Raw genomic sequence first — 26,848 nt, 5'->3', positions numbered from 1 at the left:
AGCAGAGCAGCAAGGCATCCGAGGTCATACCCTGCACCTCTATATCTCAGCCAAGAAGAGGGACAGAAGGAGGTCGGACTGAACTCATTCACACCTCCTCCTGCCGACAGAACACAATGAAATCTCCATGTTTATCTTGTTTCACATATTCTTTGATTTCAGTACAGAACTCTCTGCAGAGTAAGAGATCAGAGCACACCAGGATATATCAGACGAGTATATTTATAATCTCTGTCTTCTGATAAGTTAGCAGCATGTACCAGTTTTTCCTTGAAGTACATCTGAATGGGAGAAACAGATATCAACCTGAAAGCATAAGAGTACTGCTCAGTTCACCATTTACCACCACCTTGCATTTATGTATGCCTTTACTTTTCCTTCTTAAAAGGCCATGGTACAAGCCATCTGGAATTCAGAGCTCAAAATCTAAGTTTTATTTCCTTTCTAAGTCAGTATGTCCAAAACACAGGTATAATGTTCCTCTCCATTGTCACCACACCAAGGGCAATGTACTCGCATTACCATGTCCACACTTCTCCTTAAATCCCTTACTGAAAGAATATCCAAAGCCACTTGTGCAGAACTCCGTACTCCAAGGCAAGTGAAAGTGTTCAGGCTCTCTGCTGACCTGATTGGTAGTTTTGCCTCCGGAAAGCTTAAGAGAGCCTGTCATTATGTATGTGATATATCCTACCATAATTAATTCCCTCAGGGAATGACATCCAGAGGAAGCATGGTTCAAATACACAGCACATACCTGAAATCTGACATTCTGAAATGGACTCCCAACACCAGGATACATCCATGGGGGAGTCAATATTTTTTTTTTCCTTGACTGTACATACATAGCATAAACTAAATCCTGTCATAAAGAAACTGGCTTAAAAACTCTTGAAACACACAGATAAAAATCAGGGTTCTTTGCTCTTGAACAGATTTGATTTAATTCATTAGAAATCCAGAAGGTGTTTAAAATTACCATGTGCCATTTAATATATGATGAAGTAATAGCTTCCTTCACCCTTAGTGGAAAAGATTCAGAGCTGCAATCTTTTTTCAAATAATTACCCTGTTCATTAGTCTTCAGCACAAGATGACTCCAAGCAGAAGAGAAATGGAGAGACTGGCTATGAAAGCCTCAGTATATACACATACCAATCTGAATGGCAATGAGAGCACTTTGCAGGTGTTTGTCAAGTCACAGGCCAGAATTAGGCTAAAATTAGAACTGCTGCAAAGGAAGAGCAAGAGCATGTGAAAGTATAAAGTCCATCAGCCATACAAAAGGGTGTTTGAAGACAAATGTATGAAGGTTGGGTAGGGATGCTGACTGAATGAGGGAGCTTCTCAGAGCTACAGCAGTGAATTTAAGCTTTCACACACGTAACTTGTGGTTTCGACTCAGCCACGTGTTGCTCTGTGTGGTTACCCAGGAAATGAACCTTTAGAGAACAGAAAGTTAGTGGCTGACATAAAGAGCTGGGACAGCTTAGTGCTACCCTGCCTCAGGAGGCACGTACAAGTATCTCACTTCTGCAGTTCCAGGACAGCGCAACTATATCCTTACTCAGGATAACTGCAGTGTTTCCTGCCCAGGGGTTGAGGTAATCCTGCATCAGCTTGCATGAATGATTCTCTCCAACAGAAATGGCAACATAAAATCCAACATGCTGACTAAACAATGAGGTCAATTCCTGTAGAGAGTATTTAGTCAATAAACTTCTTGGGCATCTTCTTCAAGGAAGCCCTAGAGATTTTAGTTAAAGCAGAGACATGTGAGCTGCAGTACAGTTTTAGCACAAATAAGACAGAGAAGGAATTAATTTGGAGAAACATCAGCTCTGCTGGAAGATGACAGATTCCTAATGATCAGATTTGTGACTGCATATGGCATGACTGATTTTTATTTTCCCCTGTGTGTTTTTCTTCCACTTTGTTCCTTATTTATAATGAGGTTCTGCAATAGCTACATTTGGCAGATTTGATACAGATACAGGTCTTTCCATTAAATTTTCCCCAATTCTTTCTCCTCTCATTCTATGCCAAGATCGCAGCTCTATCTGTCAGGTCTCTCAAGGTACAAATTTATTTTTCATGTAATACCTGCCATTTAGTCAGCCTCAATGCAGATTTTTCATGTGATTCCAGTTACCCTAACAGTTTCACTTCTCCATGGAAAACTAAATAAAAAGGTAATGTGCTTGATTCACTCAAATCTGCTGAAGTCTGCTTCAGTAAACACTGCAGACCTATGTACTTCAGACTGTCATCTCTTCTGAGCAGTTTGCTGTTTCCAATGGATACAAATTCCAGTATTTATATTCAGGAATACAACCAATGGACAACTGAAGCCTCAAGTACAAAAATACTACTGTTGCAAAGGCACGGCATCACAACCACCACAGCACATAAACGCCCAAGTCCATAAAACCTACCATGAGACACTAAGCAGCAGAACACATCATCTACTTGGTTTGCTCTGTAATACAGTTCTACAGGAGTTAACCCAGCAAAGACCATCTTGGGAAACGAATTAATCCATGAAACATTTCACCTCCATGTAAGCTGTGTGTTCCCTCTTGTTAAATCAGCTAGCCACACTGACAGGGTATCCTGGTGTGGCTTGGTACAGCTCTGCACCACCGCAAACTGCTTCATCCCAACTGAAGGTACCATTTTTCACTGTGGGCAGCATCTGCAGAGTGGTATCAGCCCTCCCTGACTGAACTACGCAACTGTGAGACCCCCTGTGTAACTGGGAAAAGACAGTCAGGGCACTGGACTCATCCCTTCCTCTCCTCTCCCATGGGCAGGACACATCCACTCGTCAAATTTTTCTTTTGCTGCCATAAATAAAAGTTAAACTGCAGCTTACCTTGCAAATGAGTCATTCTATGGTTTATTATTGCTACTCAGGAAACAAACCTAAATTACAAGAGTAGAAAAAATACTGTAACTGTTCTAAATTGTGTCTCCACATGGGTCCTCAGACAATTTTTCTTAAGTTCTGGAGCACTGACCCCAAAGCACTTTTGACTACATTTTTATGAGCATGGCAGACTGGCAGAAGAAGGTAGGGACAACCCTAAAAGCATTGATTAAAGTAGCATCTTAGACCCCTGTATCCATGGAATGGAGTTATGTCAACTGTTCTATTGCTATCTGTGTTGAACACCACCACCATCCTGTAGGGAACTGTGATCTACAGCTTTGGAAAGTTTGTTCTAGAAAAATCCAAGGGATGAACCTGTCCCATCCCCAGGCATTAGTCTGTGGACCACAGATCACGAACGCAGTTATGCAGGAGACACCATGCAGAAACTGCTGTACTCTTACAGCTGCTCTGTAATACAAAGTTAAATGCTCCTGGAAAAACAACACAGAATGAAGCCTGAAACTTCCTGCCTACATTAACTCATCCTATAATTAATTTATTAAAACAGATAGAAAGGCAAAAGCTAAGTTCTTCATTAATAACCCTAACCAGAACTGTGCAGCAAAGATAGAAAACCCAGCCAGTTCTACTAATTTTAGAATGTTCTATTATGGAATTTAGTGCTGTAGCTGATATAGGGGAAGTAAAAAAAAAAAAATCTTTCTAATCATCAAATGAAAGAGGTGAATTCATTTATACATGGCCAGCTTTTCTTAACACTTTGAAGTAAACTGGTTTTATTTGGGGCTTTTAAGATTACATTTGTCCTCTTAAGATTCAAACATTTTAATACCTGTCCCGTACCTTGTTAGGATCACTAACGTATTTTAAATGAAATGTAAAACCAAATTTTAATTAACTGAAGATATTAAGGAGCCTAAATCACATTTTTCACACAGTCTTTAGCTCTTATGGTATGGTAAAACTCCAACTCTGTTCTTTGCATTCTGCCTCTCTACAACTATCTCATCAACTTAACTGGCAGATTGTTCTTCCCAACTTCACAGCCTAATCTGGTACATACTGTTGTTAGTTCCTGTTAAAGAGCTGTTCTACTCTTCCCCAATCAGAGCTGCATTTCACCAATGTACAAAGTGATTACAAAATGTTTGATGCATCACAGGGTTGCTGTGAAATTCAAAAAGAATATCATTGCAAGGAGTTGGGAGCTAAAACGGTTTACTACAGTTATGAACCATCTAGGAAACATGCTTTTGCAAAAGAACAGCTTTTTGCTTCCTGTCTGCTGGTGGAAAAACAGCCTCTCACTACGCAGAAGAGGTGAATTACTCAATCTTCTGATTTACAAGAACAGCCCCATAAAACTACATAAAAGAGTCAGATGGATTTTTCTACCTTCCCTCAACTCAAAAGAACAGATTTTTTGCTTTCTGTTACTCTCTTCTCCCTTTCATTTTCCACACCTCCCTTTCCTTGCCTGGTGCTTCAAATACTCTGCCACCAAATGGCCAGAGAATTAGTAGGAGCAAGAAGCTGTTGCTTGAAAGAGGAAATACAGTGCAGTAACACATTTAGTTTTATTGGAGGCTCATAATGTGAATTTGCGTCTCACAAGCCACTTGAACAGAAAGCCACTCAACTTTAGAAAACACAGTTATTACCAGAAAATAGAAGAGAAGGTCAGGGATCAGTTCAAAAAAACAGCACTTTTTTTTAAAAATGAAGCCAGGATAAGGAAGCTCACACAGACTGTCCAAACGCAGTCACAGTTTTGGGGCCATTCCTGTGCTTTCAGCTTGCTTCAGCAAATGTCATGCTTCCTTTAAAAATGTCTTCCTGCTCCTCATAAAACACCAGTTTGGCAGCACAAAAGCTCTCCACTGAAGTTTTAAAAGACCTTTTTCTTAATAGAATAATAATTCTTTCTGCTGTTATTTAACCAGACTGTACTTTGAAGTTAGAATTTCTGTAAAAACCTAAGAGGTGCAATTCCTTCGTTTCCAAAGAAGGTGGATTCCTGCGGGCCATGGTGAGACCCCAGCTTTTTACCACATTTCCCACACACGCAGGTTTTGTTAGGCTGTGCTGATTACAATTTGCAGCATCACTCATTACCTTACTCATTCTGCTATCACTTGCTACCCGTGCAAATGAGCATGTAAGACACAGAAACAAACAGCATGTGTTTGTGTACTCTTCACTTAAATGCCACAAACTGTCCCTTCCCAGGTTGGTATGCAACTTCCTACAGATTTGCATCCTCTGCACCTGTCCCCCACTGCAATCTGTCTCTGTTCCCCCCAGCCATCCCTTCTCCCAGAGCCACCACCCTCATGGCAGTGCCGCTGCCCTATCCCCGTGTGGTGCACCCACTGCACAAGTGCTCCCTTATCCTGCTGGCAGCTGCCAACCCCAGCACCACATGGCTCAGCTCTGCCTGCCCCCTCCAGCCCTGACTCAGCAGGCTGCTTTTAGAAAACTTGCAGAAACTTATCTTCAGGACTTCTAACACACTGTCAAAACTTGTTTTAAATCAGCCAGCATTCTCAAAAGTGCTCAAGGTATAAAAAGCCCAACTGCATAATCCCCATTTCTTTAGGAAAACAAGTTAAAAAAGCAGAAATATAATTAGAACATTTCCATTTGAAGGCAAAAGGAACAAGTCCCTCCACAGGTTTCAGGAAAAAGAAAAAAAAACCATAAAAGCAAACAAATGAAAATTTCTAAATAGCTCTGAAAATATAGTAGTAGCTATTAAAAAAGCACTGCTCACAAAACTGATAAATAAGCATACTTCAGGGGCTGGATCAGAGACTGATGTCCCTGCTCACTGGCAATACTCCTTCATTAGCTAGAAACTTTGTTTTGTTACTATAGTTACTGTCACTACAAGTGGCCCTGACTAAGGCATGAAGTATTTGCAAGTGGGACTGAGCACAGAGCTGGTACTTTCTGAAGTTTAAGGCTGCAGTTGTGTTGAGGTTTTATGTAACAAAGTCTATTCCAAGCGCAAAGTCAAAATGCTTTCAGACCGAGTAGGGCGTGCTCTTGAGCAACAGTTTAATAGCACTATTTAAGTGCTGAAAACATAATCCACATCATTCACAATACACATTACAACTGTGAAGGAATTTAGATGGACGGAGCAATGAGCAAGGGGAGCAGTGACTTCCTCCCTAGAGAATTATGCTCTTAGCAGTGGCTGTGAGGTACAAGAGAAACTGGCAATCAACCTTAATAAAATTTGCTGACAGGCCATTGAATTTGATGGGAAAAAATGCTTGTAGTCAGTAAGAGCACTGTGTAGAAAACACGTATCCTGCAGCACTGCAATTTGTTTCATTATATTTTTATCTGCTTAGTTTGATGAAATTTAACATTAGTAATAAAAAAATAAATATACTCTCTTCCTTGGCCTTTAATATATTCTGGTTTCACTTAATTTTTTTCTTGTTCTTCTGGGGGATATTTTCAACCAGACAAACTGCTATTATGGATAATCTTGGAAAAGCAGCTTATGAGATCCCCAGTGAAATCAGGGAGATGACAGAACCTCACTTTTTAAGGTAGTCATCTGATGCTGATACTCCAGTACAATGCGCCAGGCCATCTGCACCATTCTCAGCTGTGGTTTTTTCCCCTACTTGGGTAGGAGAAAAGAGTGTGGCTTTCCTTCTCTTCAGACGGAAATCTAGACACTAAGCTTTTTCTTAAAAGGCCAACAGCCCACACAGAACCTTCTCACAAATGACAATGAGCAATTAATAAATACCGAGGTCAGAAAATACATCCGCTTCTACACTTGCTTTCTTGCTGTAAGCATTGCTCAAGGTTTGGGTCAAGCCAGTGACCAGGGATATTTCTACTAGAGTGCTATTTAGTTAACTTCTGAAATGGCAGGTGTAGCCATTTATGCTACATAGTTTAAGCTTTAAGAAATTTGAATGCTAAGGAAACCCAGAAGGGTATCTTCTCTTTCCCTTCCACCCTTGGTGCTGACACTCTGTACTATTCTTAGTGTGCAAAAATCAGTGGTGTTAATTTCAGAGTTCACACATCAGAGAAAGCATTTAGAATTTATTCATTCATTTGTGAGAACCTCTATAGGGCTTTGGTCTTAATGACTGAGCAACACATGTGACATTATTTGCAACCAGCCTTATAGCTTATTATTGCCTCATAAGTGCTTAAGAGCAAATCTGTCCTACCCTCAGGCGTAAGAAACATGATTTCCTTAAGGTGCTGTTTAGAAAGAGAATTGCTTATCGCTTCTTCCCTGTAATAACAGTGCTCACAGTGACATCTAAAACCACGATTCCTGCCTCTTGCAAGTCAGGCAACTAATCCCAGACTAATGTCCTAGTCTATGTAGGCAAATAATGAATACCTGCTGGAATACGTAATTTGTGAGTGCTGCTTCTAGCTTTTTGTGGCACTGCAACTTCACACTGTACTGTTGCTTAGACTGTGTTAGAGAAAACAAAAATAAATTGTTGTTCAGCTACGGTATTGCTTATGCCCAGAAATCCCATGTTCAGGGTGCACGTTGCTATATCGTACAAAATGAGACACTGGCTCTGCCATGTGCAGAGGTCAATTAGATGAGATCAGTAGATATTGCCATATTGCGCTAAAATACAGCTTTTGGATCAGAAGTTTTCTGAAGATTGAAGTGGAGAAATTAGTGAAGTCTAAGTTAATAACTACTGAACATCCGATGAAGACAATATTGCAAGGACCAGACATGTTTGGAAACAGTAAGGCACCTGAAGAAGCTATTTTATCATTTTAAGACTACAATGAACATCTAGAACATCAAAAAATCCGTACTAGCATTCTCTACACACTTCCCAGTGTTGCTATCACAGCTGCTGAGTAAAATCCCCCTGCAGCAGATTATTTTAAGTTAATGTTGTCTTTCACAGTATCATCATAGGGTTTAAATAATCCACTAACACTGCAGAAGTTTAAGATGTTTGTTTCTACATCCCCCTAAATATTAACTGAAAGACTAAGTCTTAAGTCAAGCTTGCTTTGCTGTCTTTCTTTCTCTATATATCAGTCCATTCTTCTAAAACAGGGAAAGTTTGATTCATGTGCATCTTGCTTCTGCAAAGTTCTTTGTGTTTTAAATTGCAAAAAATGTACTAGGGCTTTGCTCAAAAGCAATCTCACATATGTAGGATAAAATATGACTGCAAAACTAAGCCTGTCTAGGGCTGTGCAGAAGGGAAATAACACCAAAGACAACAGGCTTTCAAAATGCAAGTTTTCCTGCCCTGCAAAACCATAGATAGTGCACATGACACACACTTGAACATCATTATCCTGCTAGATCTCCCTTCCACTTCCCCACAGACATTTTCATAGAATAATAAAATCAAACACCAAGATCATCAAGGAGGACTATGCCCCTGCTATGCAAATCTGGACATTTGCAGGTGGCCAGTGACGCAACAGGCAATTGCTGGTTGCCACTGAGAAAGAAGCAACATAATCCCAGAGTTGCTGGTAGAGCAGGCTTCAATCCCTATTATATTTGAAAATCATCTGGTGTGAAAGCTCCAAAGAATGCATACATATGATATATATATGCATATATATATATGTATATATATTATATATATGCTTTCTTTTTTAATATTGGACTTGAAGAACAGAAATCTTTTTCCAGTTGGCATTTCCAGACTGACAATGTGCAGCCTCTTGATTAAGATAGAAGACAGTTTATACCTCTGGCAACAAAGGAGACTCCAAACATTTCCATCTGCTTTAACAGTAGAGCAGTAAACAAGAAAATATACCATCCAGTTTAGTTTCAGAAGAACATTTTCTATTGAAAGATAATTTAGTATATGTATCCTGACTTCTAAATGTAATTGTATACCAAAAAGCATTAATTCACACAAGAACTTTGGATGCAAAAAACCCCAAACAAACCATAAACCCTTCCAAATAATAAACTCCCAATGTACTGTGCACAGTTCTGAACAAACCTTTCCACAAAACAGCACTCTAGTGGTGGCTCAAAGGCAGAGGAAGTTTCTGTGCTCTCCCTCTCAGGAGTCATTTCTTCTCAAGATGTACCAAGAGTACAGATTAAAGCAATCCCACGTAGATTAAAAAATCCTCCTGGGGTGAGATCAGTACAGCTGGATTGCAGCAACATAAACTACCCCAAATGAACACTGGTTCTGTGCCACCTACCCGTGCCTTCCCAAGGTGCATATTACTGGTAGCTTTGTTTGAACACAGTACATGGGACATGTAAACCTTGGAGACTGCTCTGTGCAGGCCAGGAAAATCTCTGACCCTTTTACTCTCAGAGTCCTTGTCTTCCTTGTCTGCTGAGTAGTGCTAGTTACCACGGATGCTTTGCCTGCCTTGCTGGCAGTTGCTGCAGGTGGATACATTTGGGCTCACCAATGCCCAGCTGAATTGCTGCTGTGTGGTTCAAGGCAGCCCCCGGGTCCCACAAGGCTCAGGGGTGCAAGCACAAACAGCTGGGCACTTCGCCCACACAGATCCACGTCCCTATGGAGACTCTGTTAGTAGCAGCCCAAGGAGCTGGGCTGAAGACAGCCCTGTCTTGTCTGTGTGGAGCAGCCCTGGCAGGGTGGACACAATCATTTGCAACTGGTGCTCCCCTGTGTGCACCAGCTGTTTCTCACTACTGGTGAGGATGGTCTAGCAGCCAACATCTAACAATTGTGCATTCTTATCTGGCAGGGAGCACCACCCCTCGTGGTGGGGCCGCAGCTGCTGGCACATGCACCTGGGGTGGGAGATGCTGCACATCTTTCTCCTTAAGTGCCATTTTGCAAGGCCACATCATGTTGGCCTCTCAAAGCACTTCTGTTGCAGTGGTCGGGGCAGGGCTGGAGAAGAGTCTAAAAATTATCCACACACCTATATTGTATTCTTTTGTTTCATGTTGAGTTATGTCATTCCTACTTTGCTATACTGCACACTTAAACATTACTGAAAGCCAGGCAAAAGTTTTTCCCTTTTCCTCCCAGCACAAGTGCCTGCATTTTGAAGAATCATACAAAATGACTGGTTGATGAAACTCATTGGGTGGGAGGCAGGGTTTCCACTTTCACCCAGTAGCACAGCTCCTTGTGGCTCCCTTGCCAACTGCCCATCTCTCCTCTTTACTACACAGACTGCAGTGACATGTATACCCTTAGCTGGGTTCAGACCCCACTGTACTCACAACCCACCAACAAGAGAAAACACACTGACCCTGTCCTGAGAAAATACATGAAAAACTACAGAATGATCTCAAGTCATTCAAGGTCAGAATCAAGGAAAAAGATAAAATAAAAAAAAAATACCAAAAAATTGTCCATGAGCCTCTTCATTATGAATTTCAGTTCAACTGCTTACTGTAATGAACTTCATTTGAGTTGCTAGTTATCAGCCTTCTGCCACTTTTCCAGCTGATAGAGACATATGGAATAGAGGTCACTGCAATTATTTCCAGTAGTTCACATGTCCGACCACAGCACCCAGAAACACAATTCTGTGTCATACTTACACCAACAGAAAATGCAACCCAGAATGATGTATGTAGGAAAAACTCTGCTCATGACTGTGGGACTCGAACAGACCACTTAACTCTCCATCCTCATGTTCCCCCTTCCTCCTAAAATACAGCCTTTATGACAAACTTACTGCTGAGGTATACACATAACAAAAAGCTTCAATTCAAGGTAAAATTGAATAAATGAGAGTAAAATGATTCATATCTATTTTGTGTTGTAAAAATGTTAGCATATGAAGAAATATGTCAGGATATTTTCAAAGGCACGTTGGTAACAGAACTTCAATGTTACCGTCTCTCTCTCCATGATAACATCTCTATTTATCATTATCTTTCCTTTACTGATACTAAAATATTAAGTAACATGAATACTGAGTAATACCAAACAGTATGACTGTGCCTGATGACATATCTGGTTCTGCAGACATTAATGACAATGGCAACAGAAGCTGACTTACCATCTAAGACACAATTATTACTAGTATTTCTAAGAAAGTGAAGAGCAAAGACTTTTCCTGTTTTCAGAAAGTGAAAACCACATCTGTGGTTGAAAAATTACCACACTTGGCTTCTGTTCTCTGGTGAGTTCTTCAGAACATTTGAATCAATTCCCCTCCCTCTTCTTTTTGAAGAAAATAACACAAATCAAAATATTTTGTGCTCTTCTCATTAGATAAATAAACATTCCTAGGACCTTAGAGCAGAAGTTACTCAAGTCTGAACATTGGTGCCTCTCCATATTTCTGGATCTGTGTTTTCCATAAATGATTACCAACTGTAATTCTCACTGAACCCCAATAAAGCTGATACTCTTCATTCTCAAAAATCAATTCCCCCTCCAAAAAAATGAGACTCTTAATCACCCTTGATTTTGAGGTTTTTTAAGGGTCTCAGAAAATCCAGAAACTATTTCCCCCTACTTCTCTCGTGATCAGCTTCTGAGAGACTCAGGAAACAATTTCAGATTATTGGATTTGTATGTTTGACAGCAGACCTTCCACAGCCTTCACCTCCACTAGATGTAAAGAGAGAAAAACCAGACAAGCAGGGCAATTTGTTTCCTTCCTTTATCCATATAAAAGCGCCTCAAAGGATTTCAGTTCATGAAGATTCTAACCATGTTTTCCAGCAGAGCCAATGTCTGAAGCTGCTAATAAAAGATGGCACTCTATTGAACCTGCTGTATACATGTGGGGAAAGGAAATTTTTTTCCCACAGCAGGAAGGGAAAGTTTAGAGCTAGGCTTCCCACAGCAACACCCCCTTTCTCCCTTGGTTCTCTTTTTGATTTCCAGGCAGCAAGCACCCTTAGGTCCTCCTTCTGATCTCCATGACACAGGTCTACCCCTGGAGTTCACAAAACTGCCTGGTAGAAACAGGGATCTCAATCACTAAGTCCCTCCTCACCTTGGATAACTTCTACACGCATGTACTATGGCTAAACTCCCATTCACAAAGTTCCTACTGATAACTTGACTCTGCTGCCCAGATAATACACACATGCTGTTCTTCAGTATATTCTGGCATTCAACATAGACAGTCAGGGCTCCTAAACACTTCCTTTGAATATAAAACAGAACACACTGCAGCTGTTCAAAATAAAATGGCATACAGCAGGGAAAAAGTAAGTGTTTGGGGGACCAACTCATTGTTATAGCAGATATACAGAGTTCTGAAGTACAGAAGTTGTGGTTAGTAACTCAAATCAGCCATGCTATTCCTGCATTTTGGAATTTATTCCTAAATTTCTGAAGTGAAGCCTATGCATTTGCATAACTAGTGTTACCTCTCCAACACCAAAACAAACATCCAGAAGCACTGCTGCTCACTATAAAGGTCTTAAATGTATGGAGGCAGTAGACATTTACTCAGGCAGTAGGGGAAAGAAGAGTTATTATGAAAAAAATTTGCCTTTTCATCCAGAAGAAAGATTTGAACCATTGCTGCTAAGGCTGGAAAACCATGTAGCTGTCCCTTCTTTTCATATGATACAAGGAAAGTAAGTCTGCAGTAGGCTCTTATTTAAGCTCCATTTAACTCCTTTTAATCATATCCTGAACTCTGCACTATGAGGGAGTGGAATTCTTCCCAGGCACCACTGAATCCACCCCTTAATTTTAAGATGGACTGATATGTACACTAACACAAATCCATTCCTGGCACAAACAGACATGAACCAGCTATGGGGACATTCCCTCCTGCTGCACTAAGCTGGTAGATAGAGGGCTATCATGCTCATCTACTGAATTATTGTCTTAGATCAGACTATGACCCTTAGAAAAGCATGCATATGTCAGTTTGAACCTGCCAAAATAGGAATCCAATCTTAGATATTGTAACTCAAAAGAATTCATTTTGTTTCTTCATCATATTTGGGGCAGGGGGGAGGAGAATGAAGAAAAAAAACATAAAGAGCTAAAAGTGGAGAAATAAATCCTAATCAGAAAAAACCACTCTCAGATTTCTATTTTCAAGGAGTTTTTTACCTTTAAGAATCTGTGTTATCTTTAACAAGTGTCAGCAGATTACCTTAAAGCTTTCCCTTTATATATTTGGCATACAAATACTCAATATCATTACTAGATTCACAGAGTATAGTTCTGATTATTGCAATATTTCATCAAGGGTTTTTTTGATTAATTTTATAAAAACAACAAGGAATCATAACACACCAACAGAGGCAAACATTTGTGGTTACTACAGTAAAAAATCCCAGCTCAACCCCTCTAACTCTACATCTCACTTGCTTAAGTGAATCACAGATGCCTAGCACATTTCATGTTCTTGTAGCACAGTACTGCCACATCACTCAAGTACATACTTCTATTTTTTATTACTTTGTATTATTGTCTGGGGTGTCAATAAAGAAATAAGAACATTTTTGGGTCACTCTCAGCAGCCAGTGTATGGACACACCACTACAAGAAGTCAGCTTACAAAAGCTCCACACTTACAAGTTTTGAATATCCTATTTATAAAAGTTGTCTAGCATGGTCAAGTGCTACAGCCAAAACATTAATCTATCCCTGCTTTAGATCCTCGTATCTTACACCCTCAAGGAATTCAAACAAAACAATATTCTGAGAATTTTAACAAGCTGTTCTATCACCAAGTCTGCTCACAAGTTGTACCCAGGCTTCCTTGCCTCTTTGCCTAACGATGAACTGGAATCATATAAATGGTTGATCTGATTCTCTAAAGCCATACCTCTAAAGCCTGGAGAGGACACCACCACTTCTGAGGGAAAAATGGTAAAACCATTCTATGGCACGTGCAAGTGTATTACCTGGGGGTGAGGTGGAAGGTACAACTATCTTGATATAAGAATTACAGTGAAGACTAGCCACAACACAAAGGTGTGCAAACCATCAACTGAGAGACAACTGACTCTTTATTCATCATGAAGATTATTGGCAAGAAGACAGTTCTACTTTACTGCTGTCAACAATATTGCAGTACTCTACTAATGCCCATAAAGATATGGCTCCAGGAAACTACAAGTTGTTTATCTTCTGCATACAAGAAAGAGCCTGACAAGCAATGGAAAAAGAATTCAAACTGGAAATGCCAGTTTAATCATGCATTTTGAGATCCTGATTTTACATCAGGGGTTTTTTTTGAGGTGAGTGGAAGCACCTGGTAAATGACATTGCTTATATACCACAGAACAGCTCTTCCCACAATAAGTCTGCACCAGACTATGACAAATAAATCTTGCCAGATGATTACTTAACATATCCTTAATGAAATTAATGTAGAAGTGATGAAGTCAAGGACATTTTCTGTCAGTAAACCACGTCTAATCTAGAAGTGGACTTTGTATTTTGAGGGCTGGCTATAGCAAAAAAAAATTTCTGCTGAAACAATACCAACACCAAGACAACACACACAATTCCCCATGAGAAATTAACTTCCTTTTTTACAGACAGTCTCCAGGATACACATTTAATATTTCTTGGCCTTCTGAGCTTTTTCTGCACTACATTTACAGTAATTACTTTTCTGATAGCAAATATCTTTGCAGAACAAAAGCACCTGCATTTGACAACTATGTTGCTCCAAAACACCAACCCACCTGGTTTTTTTTGAGTCTTTATGTGCAGAACAGCAGTGCTTACCAAAAGTTTTCTGTTATTGCTCTTTATAACTAGTTTTGAGACTCTGAAAACAACAGAAGAGTGACTTACAGTTTAGAAAGACAAGGAATATTAGCAGCTGTTCATTTAAGAGAGTTATGACTCCTGTGCAATATGCAGAACTGCTACAGATATAAAGACGTGATCATTTAACAAAACATTCACCATTCACACTGGACAGCAATTAGAAGATGCTGCACGTTATCCCAGGGGATTGTATTGTTCTATCTTAACAGGGAGCCATCCAGGAGCAGCAAGCTAGCTGGTGAACAACAGAACAGTTTTGGTAAGCTGTCTGGGAGCACTAGGAGTATCCATGAAATTGATATCCTATTTCCAACTTTAGGCTTCGTACAGACATTAATTTTTTTCCAGTGTCGGAAGGTAACCAATTAGAGCTAAAAGATGACCACAGAACACAACAGTCTCTGGAAGAATGGATGAGTCAGGAAGGCAAAGTCACTTTTACACCAGTAAAACCGGAAAGAGGAAATAGCTGAAGATAAAGGACCACGTTAGACAGGCTCTTTGGTGGGTTTTGCAGGTTGCCAGACCCATGGGACTTCTGCCTGGAACACTGTGAGGTGTGCATACAGGCTTTAAAAAGGGAAATTTTTTCTAAATAAACAATGCATTATTTTAAGAAGATCTCCTGGAAGGCAAGAGGAGTGCTCACTAATATTGTTTCTTCCCTGAGACAAGCTGGCAGAGGTAATCACTGCCAGACTCAGGGAGAACACTGACCAAAAGGCTGGCCTTTGAGCTGGAAAAAAAATTGAAGGAATCCATCTTATGGAAGGCTTATGATTAGCAATATTGACCTGGAGGAGAGACACCTCATGCTACCTTCTCACCCAAATGGGCTGAAGACAGGGCTTTGAAATACGTACCAAAACCAACTGTTGGTACTGCATTCATTAACTGCTTTTAAAAGCACACTATCATTGACAGGATGTAAAAACATTACGTTTTATCCTGGGCAGTCTCCATCCATGGGTGTCAGCAATTCTTCAGATGATACCTTCCATGTAAAGGTTGCTATTATTTCTATCTTTTATAGTCACAGCAAGGCAGTGTATTTCTTTCAGTTCAGTCCAGCTTGCAATATGTCCAATGCAGCTAGTTCTCATTCTTCCTTTATGCAGTCTTCCTTTGTCACTGCTTGACAGCACATTCAAGTGTTCAAATTCAGTCACTCACTGACTGTAATGTAATGGATTTGTTACTATATATGCCACCTTTCAAGAAGTGATCTCGCCAAGTTCATTTTGTGCCTTTTGGATAATCAGCTCTCCATCAGCTCAATCCAAAACACTGCATCTCTCTGTATTCAGTGCCTAGGTTTTGCATCCCTCCTCCCTATGCACCACATCAACCTCTGAAATGTGAAGTAAATGTTTAAGTTTAAACACATGAACAAGGGACACTTTCAGATGTATCTGGGCCAGTATTATGAGGTCCATGCCAAAGGATGTTGTGTGTTAGCTGAGCAGTGCAGTATATTTTTTCCAACTGCTTCAGCCACTAGCCAACCATGTCAACTATCCTGAACAAATTCTTCTGTAAAAGCCGTAATGAAAGAATTTAATACAAACCCAAAAAGAATCTGATATAAAAACAAACATCTTAACTGCATACAGACACCAATGAAACAGTATGAAATGGCTGTCGTTTGAGCCAGCTAGCCCTTAATTTTTTACATAGTATGCTTTCTTTTATTTAGGATATACATCTAGGTAATGTTTCTGGGGTTTTTGCCATCTACAGAGCCCTAAGGTCCCTTAATGCAGCTTTCATCATCCTTTCTTGATACGTGCCATCAAACTCTGTTTCCAAAAAGAGTTGTCATTAGGAAGGGAGCCTCCAGGCACCACATTACACAGTAGTCTGGTTCATATAAATGTGAATTGGGAAAAATAATCAACCACTTTTAAATACAGCTTTTAAATCATGCAGTTGAACCTGCCTACACTGTTTACATGAAACATCTTGTAGTCATTCCATACAGTAGTAAAATTTACTAGCCTTTTTCTACAAGGCAGTAACAACTGGAGATACACAATAGCATCAGGTCTTTCTCCCTTCAAAGAGATTTTACAAAGCAGTAAAGCCCTTCTAGCATTAACTGTACTAGAAAGCCTGAAATGGTTTCAAATTTGGTACCAACTATAGATGTAGTCTGTTACTCTTCTTGCTTTTCCCTTGCTCATTGGATTCCCCTTCTTTTTTTCAGAAACACTTTTTTCTTTTTTCTTTTTTTAGTATTTTTTTCTGCCTTGCAAATCTATATTCTTTCTCTGTTTCCTCACTCATGAGTTATTTGTTGGCTGATTTAGATAAAGACCCATACAGAGAGATGGTAGTCACAGCAGCAGAGGCAAGAAGCCAACCCCTATTCCTGCACCCATGTGAATGAGTCTCACTGTCAACTGTGTCACACACCACTGTGCACGAAAGGAGCAAAGAGGGGCTCTTCCAAGGGCACACACTTTAGCTAGTCTGTGTTTAGGAGTAACCATGGACCTGTGGCTTCACTACCAATATTAATTGTTTTATTAATTGTTTCTATCAAAACCAGCCTATTCTGTTATTTCTTGGCAAGGTCTCTCTGCACATGAGGATTGCCACTGATAGAAGTATAAGAGATAGTATTCTTTTCAGTTTTGGGGAAATCAGATTACCAGACAGCACAAAGGCAACCAACCCAGTAATCCTCCAAGTACTTTGCATACCATGTTTTCTATGTTTTGTCCTCCCCTGAAACATAAATTATCATAAGTGCTGGAGGAAAGATGTAGGATTTGATGGACCAGTTGGTCAACTAGACATGGTAAATACTCTTTTCCTGACATATATCACCTCTTCTTCCTCAGTCACCTCTGCCTTATGAATCTTGAAGTGTCTACAGTCCTCGATGAACATCTAACCCTTGACTGCACAATGTGACCTTGGACTGTAAGAGGGTTTTTTTAGTATCTTTCCTACTTTCAAATGCTAAAATACAATTTAGCACCCACTGGGCTATTTCCTGCTTCAGTTACACCTATGCTCACACCCTGAAAAGAGATGTTGGCATCATTTTAAGAGCTTTTCCATTTCTAATTTTCACTTCATTCTCAAAGATGTGCACTGACAGTCTTAGCTCCTCACGTACACAAAGTAACTAACCTCAAAAACAAAGGCAGCAAAGCTATTTTAAATAGCAACATACAGCTCACAATAGAAAACATTATACGCTGATATAGCACCATAGTTCTAAAAGTTCCTAAAGTATTCAAGCTCATATTTAGGCAGCCTTGATCTTACTTGTGACCTTCCTTTGCTCTGGTTCAGAAAATATCCCACTCAGCTACTGGACTACGCTTGTGGAGGCTGTTCCCTCTCTCCATTGAGAATGCAGGCTGTCTAATGACAGTATTCATGGGTTTAAAATGTAATTTAAATACAGGCAATTCTGAATGGAAGTTGGTCTTCCAGCAATGCAAGGGGATTTTCTGCAGTTTGGCTAAGAAACTTAGCTAGTATGCAATCACCAGAAAATATTACAGAAGCTTTAATTTTTGTACAGAACAGACAAATTCGTTGTTTTGAAAGGTCATGACAGAAAATTGCATGGAATTCAATTTACCTCCCTCAGATGGATGAAGGTCTGAGTCAAACACAGAACAGTGGAAGCCTTTGGCTCCGAGAAGTCTGTGCTGATTCAGACCTGCTCTTAGGCAGGCAAACCATCCTTTCAGCTCTACATTATTACAGCTTGTGATTTTCAACTCATCTTTTTCTTCAGCTGTGCTATTGAAGTAAATTGTGCCACAGATGAGCATCAGAGCAATGGTCAATACAAGAAAAATTTGTTTGTTTTTAACCAGGAAGTTACCAAATATAGTTATTTGTGAAACAGAGATCATCATAGTTGTCTCACATTCATTTCTCCACGTGTAAAGTGAAATATAAAAACTACAGGAAGATGCATGGGAGACAATATCGTCAGTACAATACAGAAAGACAAATATCAGAACAGCAAACAAGCACAAGGATTAGTTTCAAAAACAGAAAGACCATGAAGACAAAATCAAAAGAATACCCTGAGCATGTTTTAGCTTCACAGTACACCCAGGAAGAGAGTGTGCACCTGCAGCACACTTGACTTAATAGGCTCCTTGTGCATAACTGAGAACAACAGAGCTAGTGAGCAGATCATTCCTGACTGGATGTATCTTATGAGGCAGTAACTCTTACCTAAAGCTTTCTGGGTATTCAGCAACAGCCATGTTGATAACATCCAGTGCATGCTGATAGTGCTTCTGAGCTGAAAAGAGGAGGGCCAGTAGATGAAGTGAATTCATGTCATCTTTGCAGAGTTGCAGGGCTTCTTGAAGATGGTCTATAGCATCTGAAATCTAGAAGGAGATGGCACAGAAATAAAAAGAGAACTCAGTACTCCTTCAGTCTTACATTATACCTCAAAGATAAGAACAAATACAATAATTAGAAATTATGAAGAAATTCTACTTAGGTACCTTCTATTATTCAAACAGTTTGCCAAAATTAACAGACTGCACTGCTTGAAGAAAAACAAACATTCTAGAGAAAGGAGTCTGCAGCATTACTAAATCACTGCTTATAAACAAGAGCAGCAGACCTGATCCAATCAACCCCTCTTACTCTGGCTTGGTGATTCTATGCTGTAAACAGATGCACTACAGAGGCCCAATTCTCAGCTCCATTTTCTAGGATGGGTGGCTGGCTCTTCACTTAGGGGAGAGTATTACACATCTCTGCTGTATTTTGTCTCTTGTAATAGCTGTACAAAGTCTTTCATGATTTGGATCAAGAGCATACAAATTGAGTTTGAATGTTCAAGGGTAAAAGAGTTGAGATTTAAAATGTTGTCAGAAGAAGAAATATCTTTGCAAGCAGTGATGTAAAGAGCAGTCCTGACACTCACAGCAGCAGCATGTCATTAGAACCAAGTCTCCTTTGGCAGAAAACATCTATAATGAATGCAAGTATATCACATGCTCTTTGTGATCCAGTACACTACTTTAGGCTATCTATTCAAAAAGAAACTTCTTAGCAGATTCTCTTCTGTTTGTTTACCACTAAGTTTTATGCAGAGGATTTTCTTTAAGATTCTCTAGTGTCTGAATTACCATTACATAAATTATTCCTGATCTGTGTTTGGCTCTGGAAATCTGCAGAAAACAAAAGATGAAAGTGTATAAATTTCTTTTCCTCATGCATGCTTTCCCACTGCTTCTCTTAATGGATGGAGAATGTAGTTCCTTGTTCCCTACTATGAGAACTTCCCACCTAGCAAAGTTTTGCAGACATTCTTCTACCCTGGCTTATCACCAGTGTCAAATTCCCACCGCCTCCAGAGATCTCTCACAAAAACAAGTATCACACTACTAAGGATAGCAACAATTACACTGCCTGCAGCTACAACAGAAGTTGCTGATTATCCAGATCCCAGGTATGCTCCTAGGAGCATGGCATATGTATTCTATTCATGGGACAACTTCATCCTGATGTCCAAGTGACATTTCACTCTTGCTGTGCATACACGAGCCATAGTACTTAACTACTCTATTACTGGTGACTCCATGCAAGCCTGGAGATCAGTGTGACTGCTCCAGACATAACCCCAAACTGGCATCTGGCCCACAATGTCAAAACTGCTGAATGTCCTGGCTTGGATTCAGGTTGGGATACATGACTAAGTGCTCAGCTTTAATGAATTACTGCTTGTCAGTGGAGCTACTTTAACCACATGTTATTATAGCTTACTGCAAAGGTAAAGGCATTAGCTTACATCACTAATGTCCCCCCAGTAGCTCACTGGAATACATTTTTATACAGTGTAAAAATACTAGCAATGACAAGACAACTTGTAACCAGAACAACAAGCATGAGACTATTGTGGGCCCAGATCTGCTGTCCACGAAGGTTCTTCAGTAGATATACCAGAGATACATAAATTGACTTGCTAAAACAAAGCTGCTATCAAGACTCTTTTTGCACTCAGGACTAGAAAACACCTCCTATTTTTTTCTATTCTTCTGTCTCAGGTCTGCACAAGTAGTCATAAAGAAAATATAAGTTTGGGGAAAAGTAAGTTCATTAGAAGAAAACGTGTAAACCAGACAACTGGAGGGGACTTTGAGCAGCCTGTTCCAGCTGACCCTGTTTCAGGCAGCAATTGAACTGGATGATCTCTAGAGGTCCTCTCCAAACTCAACTATTCTATGATTCCAAGACTTGGGAAGGTGATCGTAACTTGCTAGTATGAATCACACAAATACTTGCAGTTAGTGTCTTTAGTGAAGGGCTTCAAAACTGTAAGGGTGCTTGACCTTACCTGCATGTGAACGTGCAAACTGAGTCACAGACTTTGCTCTATGTGTTGCAAGGGACTTAGTCACACAACTGCAAGTCCATGCCCTTAACAGAGGCCTGCCATCAAAGAAGCTCCCTGACTGTGTTGCAACATACGTGAAATAAAGCTGCACAAAAGTCAGTTGTGGTCTCTCCTACAAACCTGTACCTGCTGGGTAGGTAGTCATATACTGATGAAATAGACATAATCTAAAATAATTTCCTCCTGTTCTGTGGCATAGGGCCTGCAATAGTTACACCTCATTTCAGTGTTTCCCTCTAGTACCATCGGAGTCATAGGCAACGGCTGGTTTTGAAATCTAATTATGCTTCCCTGCCACCTAATTGTTTAACTTGAGTCCAAAAAGATTCCTTAGTGCTGTAAGACCATTAGTAGCCTACAAAGTTCTGCTGCATAATTAGAAATGCTGGACAAAACACAGATAAGAAAAAAAACCACACTTTTAATTCTATGATCTCTATGCCTTTATATGAAGCATTATATGAAACAACCTGCAACAGACCAGAAGCAATGAAATACAAACTAAATTTCTAGATGAACAAAAGCACGATATTTGGCAGCAGTCAAAGAGAACTTCTTTTGAAAGAGGTATTTTTATTTAAGTAACTATATAATACAAGAAAGCTGGAAGCTGGTAGCCCAGATGGCACCATGAAACTTCAGGGCTTTATCAGAGATAGGCTGCCAGTTTAAAATTCCCTACAAGTGCTGAGCTTTAAAGTAATCTTACGTCAGCTGGACTCCAAGTGGGGCTTGCAATTAGAAGATGTTACACTTCCCTGATGTATCTTTCTGTTAACAAATCTACCACACATTTTGCAAGGCACACAGGTGAAGTCACACCACATTGATCAGGAAGCAAAGATGCTGCAGTAGGCCATAAATAGCATCTTGCAGCACTACCAAAAATAATGCCACAACATGGATTGTTTAGGCTGCCTCTCAGAGAATAGGATTTATTTTAATAATGATACATGTTTTCTTAAAAATAATGTCGGGATGTTACAATTACAGGTATAAAAAGGAAAACAGTATGAGTGTTAAAAATAATTCCCAATAGTATAATGTGCTTGCATACTTAAAATGGTAAATGAAACAGGAACTTGTAAAGAGGAGTTTTCAGGCCTAGTAATTTCACATCAGTTGACAGTTACACTTAATTAACCATTAAAACAACCCACTCCATCTCTATTTATAGCATGAGGATTACAGAAAGGAGACAGCTTTATCGACTGGCAAGAGCTTCCATTGAAAACAGTCTTGCTACAGTCCACCAGAACTTCAGGAAAACAGGAGTAGACATATCTGCACATTATTAATTAATTCTTACTACAAGCCATTTTTGATCACCAGAAAAGCCTAGGCTAGGCTGCAGGCAGAAAAGCAGCATGCTGCTGTTCAGCAAAGAGGCACTAGCTGGTCTAGGAGAAAGACAGAGAGCAGAACTACCCACATCCAAGCAGTCACTGAAAGAAGCATCTCTTGATATCCACTAAAACAGAGCTCCCCTCCTGGGGAAAAAGCAGCAGTCTCTCCTTCTTGAAATCAAAATAAAAACTGTAGAAATAACTGAAATATTTTCTCTGGTCTCTTAACTTATGTTTATCTTAGTTTTAGATCCAGACACACTGAAAAGAAGTAGGTGTTTTCCACATGAAATTGGTGAGACTTCCAATTCTCAGCTGCTGACCCCTTCCTGTCTTTCCTTATTTTCATGCAAAGAAAGGGCAAACAAGAAAAAGTATTAAAATGGTATGAAGCCTACATATGCTGTTTTTATGTATTCAATACTGATTTACATGGTATTCAAGGTCAAAAACACCACCACCCCCAAAACGAAAAGGGAATCAACACTTAAAATTAACAAGAACGCTGATGACTCTCTGGAGTCATTTCCATAGAAACTGGCCTGCTAAAAACCAAGACAAGACATTAAAATCAGTGAGCTTTAAAATGTTCATTCTACCTCATTTTTGCTGATCTAAATGCTGTTACCACAGAAACAGGAGAAGTAGCCGAACCAGCCGCCGGGAGTTGGGAGTTACAAGTCTCATTTGTCGATCGGCTCGGCCAGCTGCCAGCCAGGCACTGCAGGTGGAGATATCCACTGCAGCAGACACTGACCTTGGCCTCACGGCACTTCAACTCTGGGGGAAAATCAGACTGAGACCTCCCTTAAAGAAAAGGATATTTACTTTGCATTTTACTGAAAAATCCACCCTAAAACACTGCGTGGCTGACCTAGACCCTCCAGGAGTCACTGGAGTCTTCCCAGTGACTCCAATGGTCTTTAAAACACACACACACACACACACACATAAGGACAAAGCACATCATCATCATCTTTCATTCTGGTTGCTGGTGGTTTCAACTGCTAACTCTGCAGAAACCTTTTATAAGCATTCCTCCTCTTGTCGCATCCTCATCGTATGTCAGAGGGAAGCTTATGTTTTTCCATTTCCCCTTTCCCTTGCCCAGTGGTGACAGAGACAAGTACTATTGGAAATATTTTACAGCCTTCCAAGGAAGATGAATTGCTTGAGCTTTGCTTGGCACTCTGCTGGTCAGCTGCCTCCCTTGCTTTGTTCCATGAAAACACTCTCTTATCTATGCAAGCTGATACCTAGATTTTTTGGTGCTGGGTAAGGTTACCTCCTTTATTGATTCTAACTACAGAAACAAAAAGGTCTATTCGTTGAGAAAAACATTCAGCTATTATACTATAACCTACTATGTAGAAGTGGCCTGATTTGTTGGTACTGTAGCACTGCTTGATGAAAGCCCTGTGATGTTCAATAGTTAATGCAATCTATCAAAAAAGGTATCATTTATCTTTCAGTTAATCAGAAAGAGAATATATTAGATACTTTAAATAATTAAGGATATTAAAAATGCATTACCAAATGTTTATCATTAAGTAAACTGGCAAAAGAAGAGCAGGATATTTTACAGCAGTCTAAAAATAAGGATGTCTCAGGTATCTCCTCTCTCTCCAAGCATGTGTTAAAGATTTATAGCTCACTTGATGGGAGAAGAGCAGGAGCAGTATTGCAGGGGTCAGGCTGACACTACATAATACACTTAGATCATACAGCTATGGTAACAGAGGCAACTGGCAGAACATCAAGGATGAAAATACACAGGTGAAGCAGACAAAAGAGAAAAGTGAACATGAGGACAAGAGACTTAATGGTAAGAACAGAAGGAAGGGAAATGAAGAAATTAGACAGATGAAACAACATTGCGAAGACAGGCTACAACCAGAGAAAAACAACAGGTAACAACTTAAAAGGCAGTGGACAAGTAACAGTGAAAACAATAAAGAACCAAGGACCACAAAAATCTTGATTTTATTTTTCAGGATAGCAGTTGAAAATCTGTAATGCTTTTATTCATGGCAAAAAGCAGAAGAATCAGCAGATCAGACATCAGATCTCCCCTAAGAGGCAAAAGCTGCAGGAGAAAAAGGGTAGCTGGATATTTTTTAATGAAAGACCCTAAGCAAACTGCATCATAAAGCACTTAGTAGGCAGATGAGAAAGTTAAATAAGCCACTTTAATTATCGTTTCTTACTGCATGCTTTCTCACAACACACTGCTCTCATTATGAAAGGGTTACAAAAGTGACATTATCAAGAGAGTGCTCTCTTGGAACAATTAGTTTAACCTAATGAACACACAGCTCCCCTAATTAGCTCAGGAAAGTAAGGATCCAACTGTTCAACTCTGCAGTATAGACTAAGGAGAGAAAACTGCAGCAAGCAGAAAGCCTGCCAAAGAAGGAAACTACGGTGAAGAAATTTCAAATCTACCTAGAGAGGCGTTTAAAAAATAGAGGCTGCTCCAATAAAGACTTTGGCTTTTAAACAAAAGGGACAGAGAAATAAAACACATCCCAATTTTAAGAAGGGGCAGAAAAAAAAAGCACAGCCCAAATGGTTGTGTTTTTTTCCTGAAAGGCAGTGTAAAGTATTTTCTTATCAGCTTAATTTTTATGAGTTAACACCTGCAGCAGCATTCAAATGCCAACTAATCCCACTCACTGCAGAGCTCCAACGCTTGTCAAAGCCTAACGTCAAACGTGCCCAAGTATGGAATAAAGCAATCCCAGTGCAGGGAGTGTGCGATCTGGCATGATACAGAATCGGGCAGTAACGAGAGAGCCTTTGGAGCGGCCTGCAACAGGACACAGCATGATACCCAGGGAACAGGAATAAACACACCCCACTCAATCCACACAGACAAAGTTGCTCCAAGACTGCTCAGGAGTTAGAGCTGAACACATGTCCTAGGAAAGGTCATTCCATGTGCTATAGAATTACTACTTTAAAGATATGAATTAAAAAATATTTTGCAGAAGCATATTCAGATTGCTTGATTGATTATAAAGTAGGAAGGAATGGCCCCTGTTTAGCAAGCCTGGGTCTTGTTCAACTGTCCTTCCAATGTACTCTCCTTCCACCCTCTCACAACTAAGTGATTTCCAATTATTGCACATACCTGTCTGACAAGAGCCAGCTGCAGTGATAGGTAGAGGATGATTTGGTGATCTTCTGGGGCCAAGTCCCGTGCTCTTTAAGGATGACCACACAACACAAAAAGAAAAGTGACTGTTAGATTGCAATTTGCAGAATTTCTTCACCATGAGCTACACACAAGGACAAAACAAAGGCTTCCCCCACAGAAACTAGTCCAGTAACAGAGGAGCACACTGAAACTAGACAAAAAGCAGAACAGTGTTGTCCTGGCTAAGCCAGAGTTCCAGGAACAAGTATGTTCCTGTGAACATACTTCAATTGCCAGGATCTTATACAACTTATACGCTCCTTGATTACTGCTACTTAATATTTTGAAACTTGGATAACTACTATGGAAAAAAGTAGCTCTGAGCTCATAACAAACACATCAGAGCATTATTTTAAGTAATATAGGTGATGCACATAGTTGTTCAACTTGTTCCTACACTGCCACTTTTCAACAATACAAGAGGGTTAGATTAGCATGGGAGAAGTAGTCACTATTGTGACTATGAGCACGTAGAGGAACTACAGAATAGAGGACTAAACATCAGGAGCCTGTAACAGAAGCTGGTGCTCAAATACACAAAACATTCTGCACCCTGCAGCTTCTAGTTTAATCCTTGACAGTGGACTCCTAATTTGGAAAAGGAAGACACTGAGGGAGGAATGATTTGATGACAGGAGCTGTGCCTGGACCAAAACCAAGGCCCTTATTTCTCAAGCTTGGATCCTGAGGTATTATTATCTTCTAGTCCACAACAGGCAGCGTGCACTGCAGTGATCCCTTGGCTAGTGAAGGCTGCAGGGTCTCCAGAACCGCATCTGGAGGCCCTTAACAGTGCAAGGCAGCGATGGGCAACCTGGGCAGAACTATCCCCTCTGAGACTATGCTGAGCATGGAACTGCAGTCTTGAGTTTGCTAGCCTGTGGAGAAGCCATTAACCAAGGCAATGAAAGGAAAGTGTTTTGGGGAACCTAGAAGCAATGTGGGGCACTGGTTCACACCACACTGACAGCCCAGTCCAAAAACCAGTGGATTATATCCTCTCTGACTCAGAGAGCTCACTCATAGCTCTGCGTTACAGGAAAGTAATTTCACATGGGAGAAATAGGGAAGAGGAAGGTCCCTCGCAGCCAACTGACATTCCTGACCTCTTTCTGGGCTGTATTCCAGGACACCAGGGAAGCCTGCACCTGCATTGCCCTGCCCAAAGTGAGCACAAGTAATGTTCTTATGAGACAGAAATGACAGGCTGACAACACTGGTGGTTAAAAACCCTGACAAAACTATTAATTTGCTAATAATAAAAGAAATAAGCAATTAAGAATAAGAAAATTACTTCAGGAAACA

At 40.1% G+C, this 26,848-nt stretch overlaps 1 protein-coding gene across 4 annotated transcripts in view; it reads right to left on the bottom strand.

The window, feature by feature from the left end:
- Positions 1 to 26,848, bottom strand: part of TTC7A (tetratricopeptide repeat domain 7A) — a 200,298-nt gene that overhangs the window by 102,239 nt on the left and 71,211 nt on the right. For all 4 annotated transcript variants that reach the window (XR_007628882.1, XR_007628883.1, XR_007628884.1 and 1 more), the window contains 2 exons: positions 25,478 to 25,550; positions 18,817 to 18,977 (listed from right to left, as the gene is read on the bottom strand). Coding sequence is in view for 1 of the 4 variants with exons in the window: in XM_050314945.1 (XP_050170902.1) it covers positions 18,817 to 18,977; positions 25,478 to 25,550 (234 nt within the window). In the remaining 3 variants the exon portion in view is untranslated. The remainder of the gene's footprint in view (positions 1 to 18,816; positions 18,978 to 25,477; positions 25,551 to 26,848) is intronic.

This window comes from Myiozetetes cayanensis, unplaced genomic scaffold (assembly GCF_022539395.1).
Source record: "Myiozetetes cayanensis isolate MyiCay16 unplaced genomic scaffold, myiCay2020 scf2-11, whole genome shotgun sequence".
NCBI classification, from domain to species: Eukaryota; Metazoa; Chordata; class Aves; order Passeriformes; family Tyrannidae; genus Myiozetetes; species Myiozetetes cayanensis.
The sequence above is the reverse complement of the archived record's forward strand: the minus strand, read 5'-3'. Positions and strand labels throughout refer to the sequence as shown.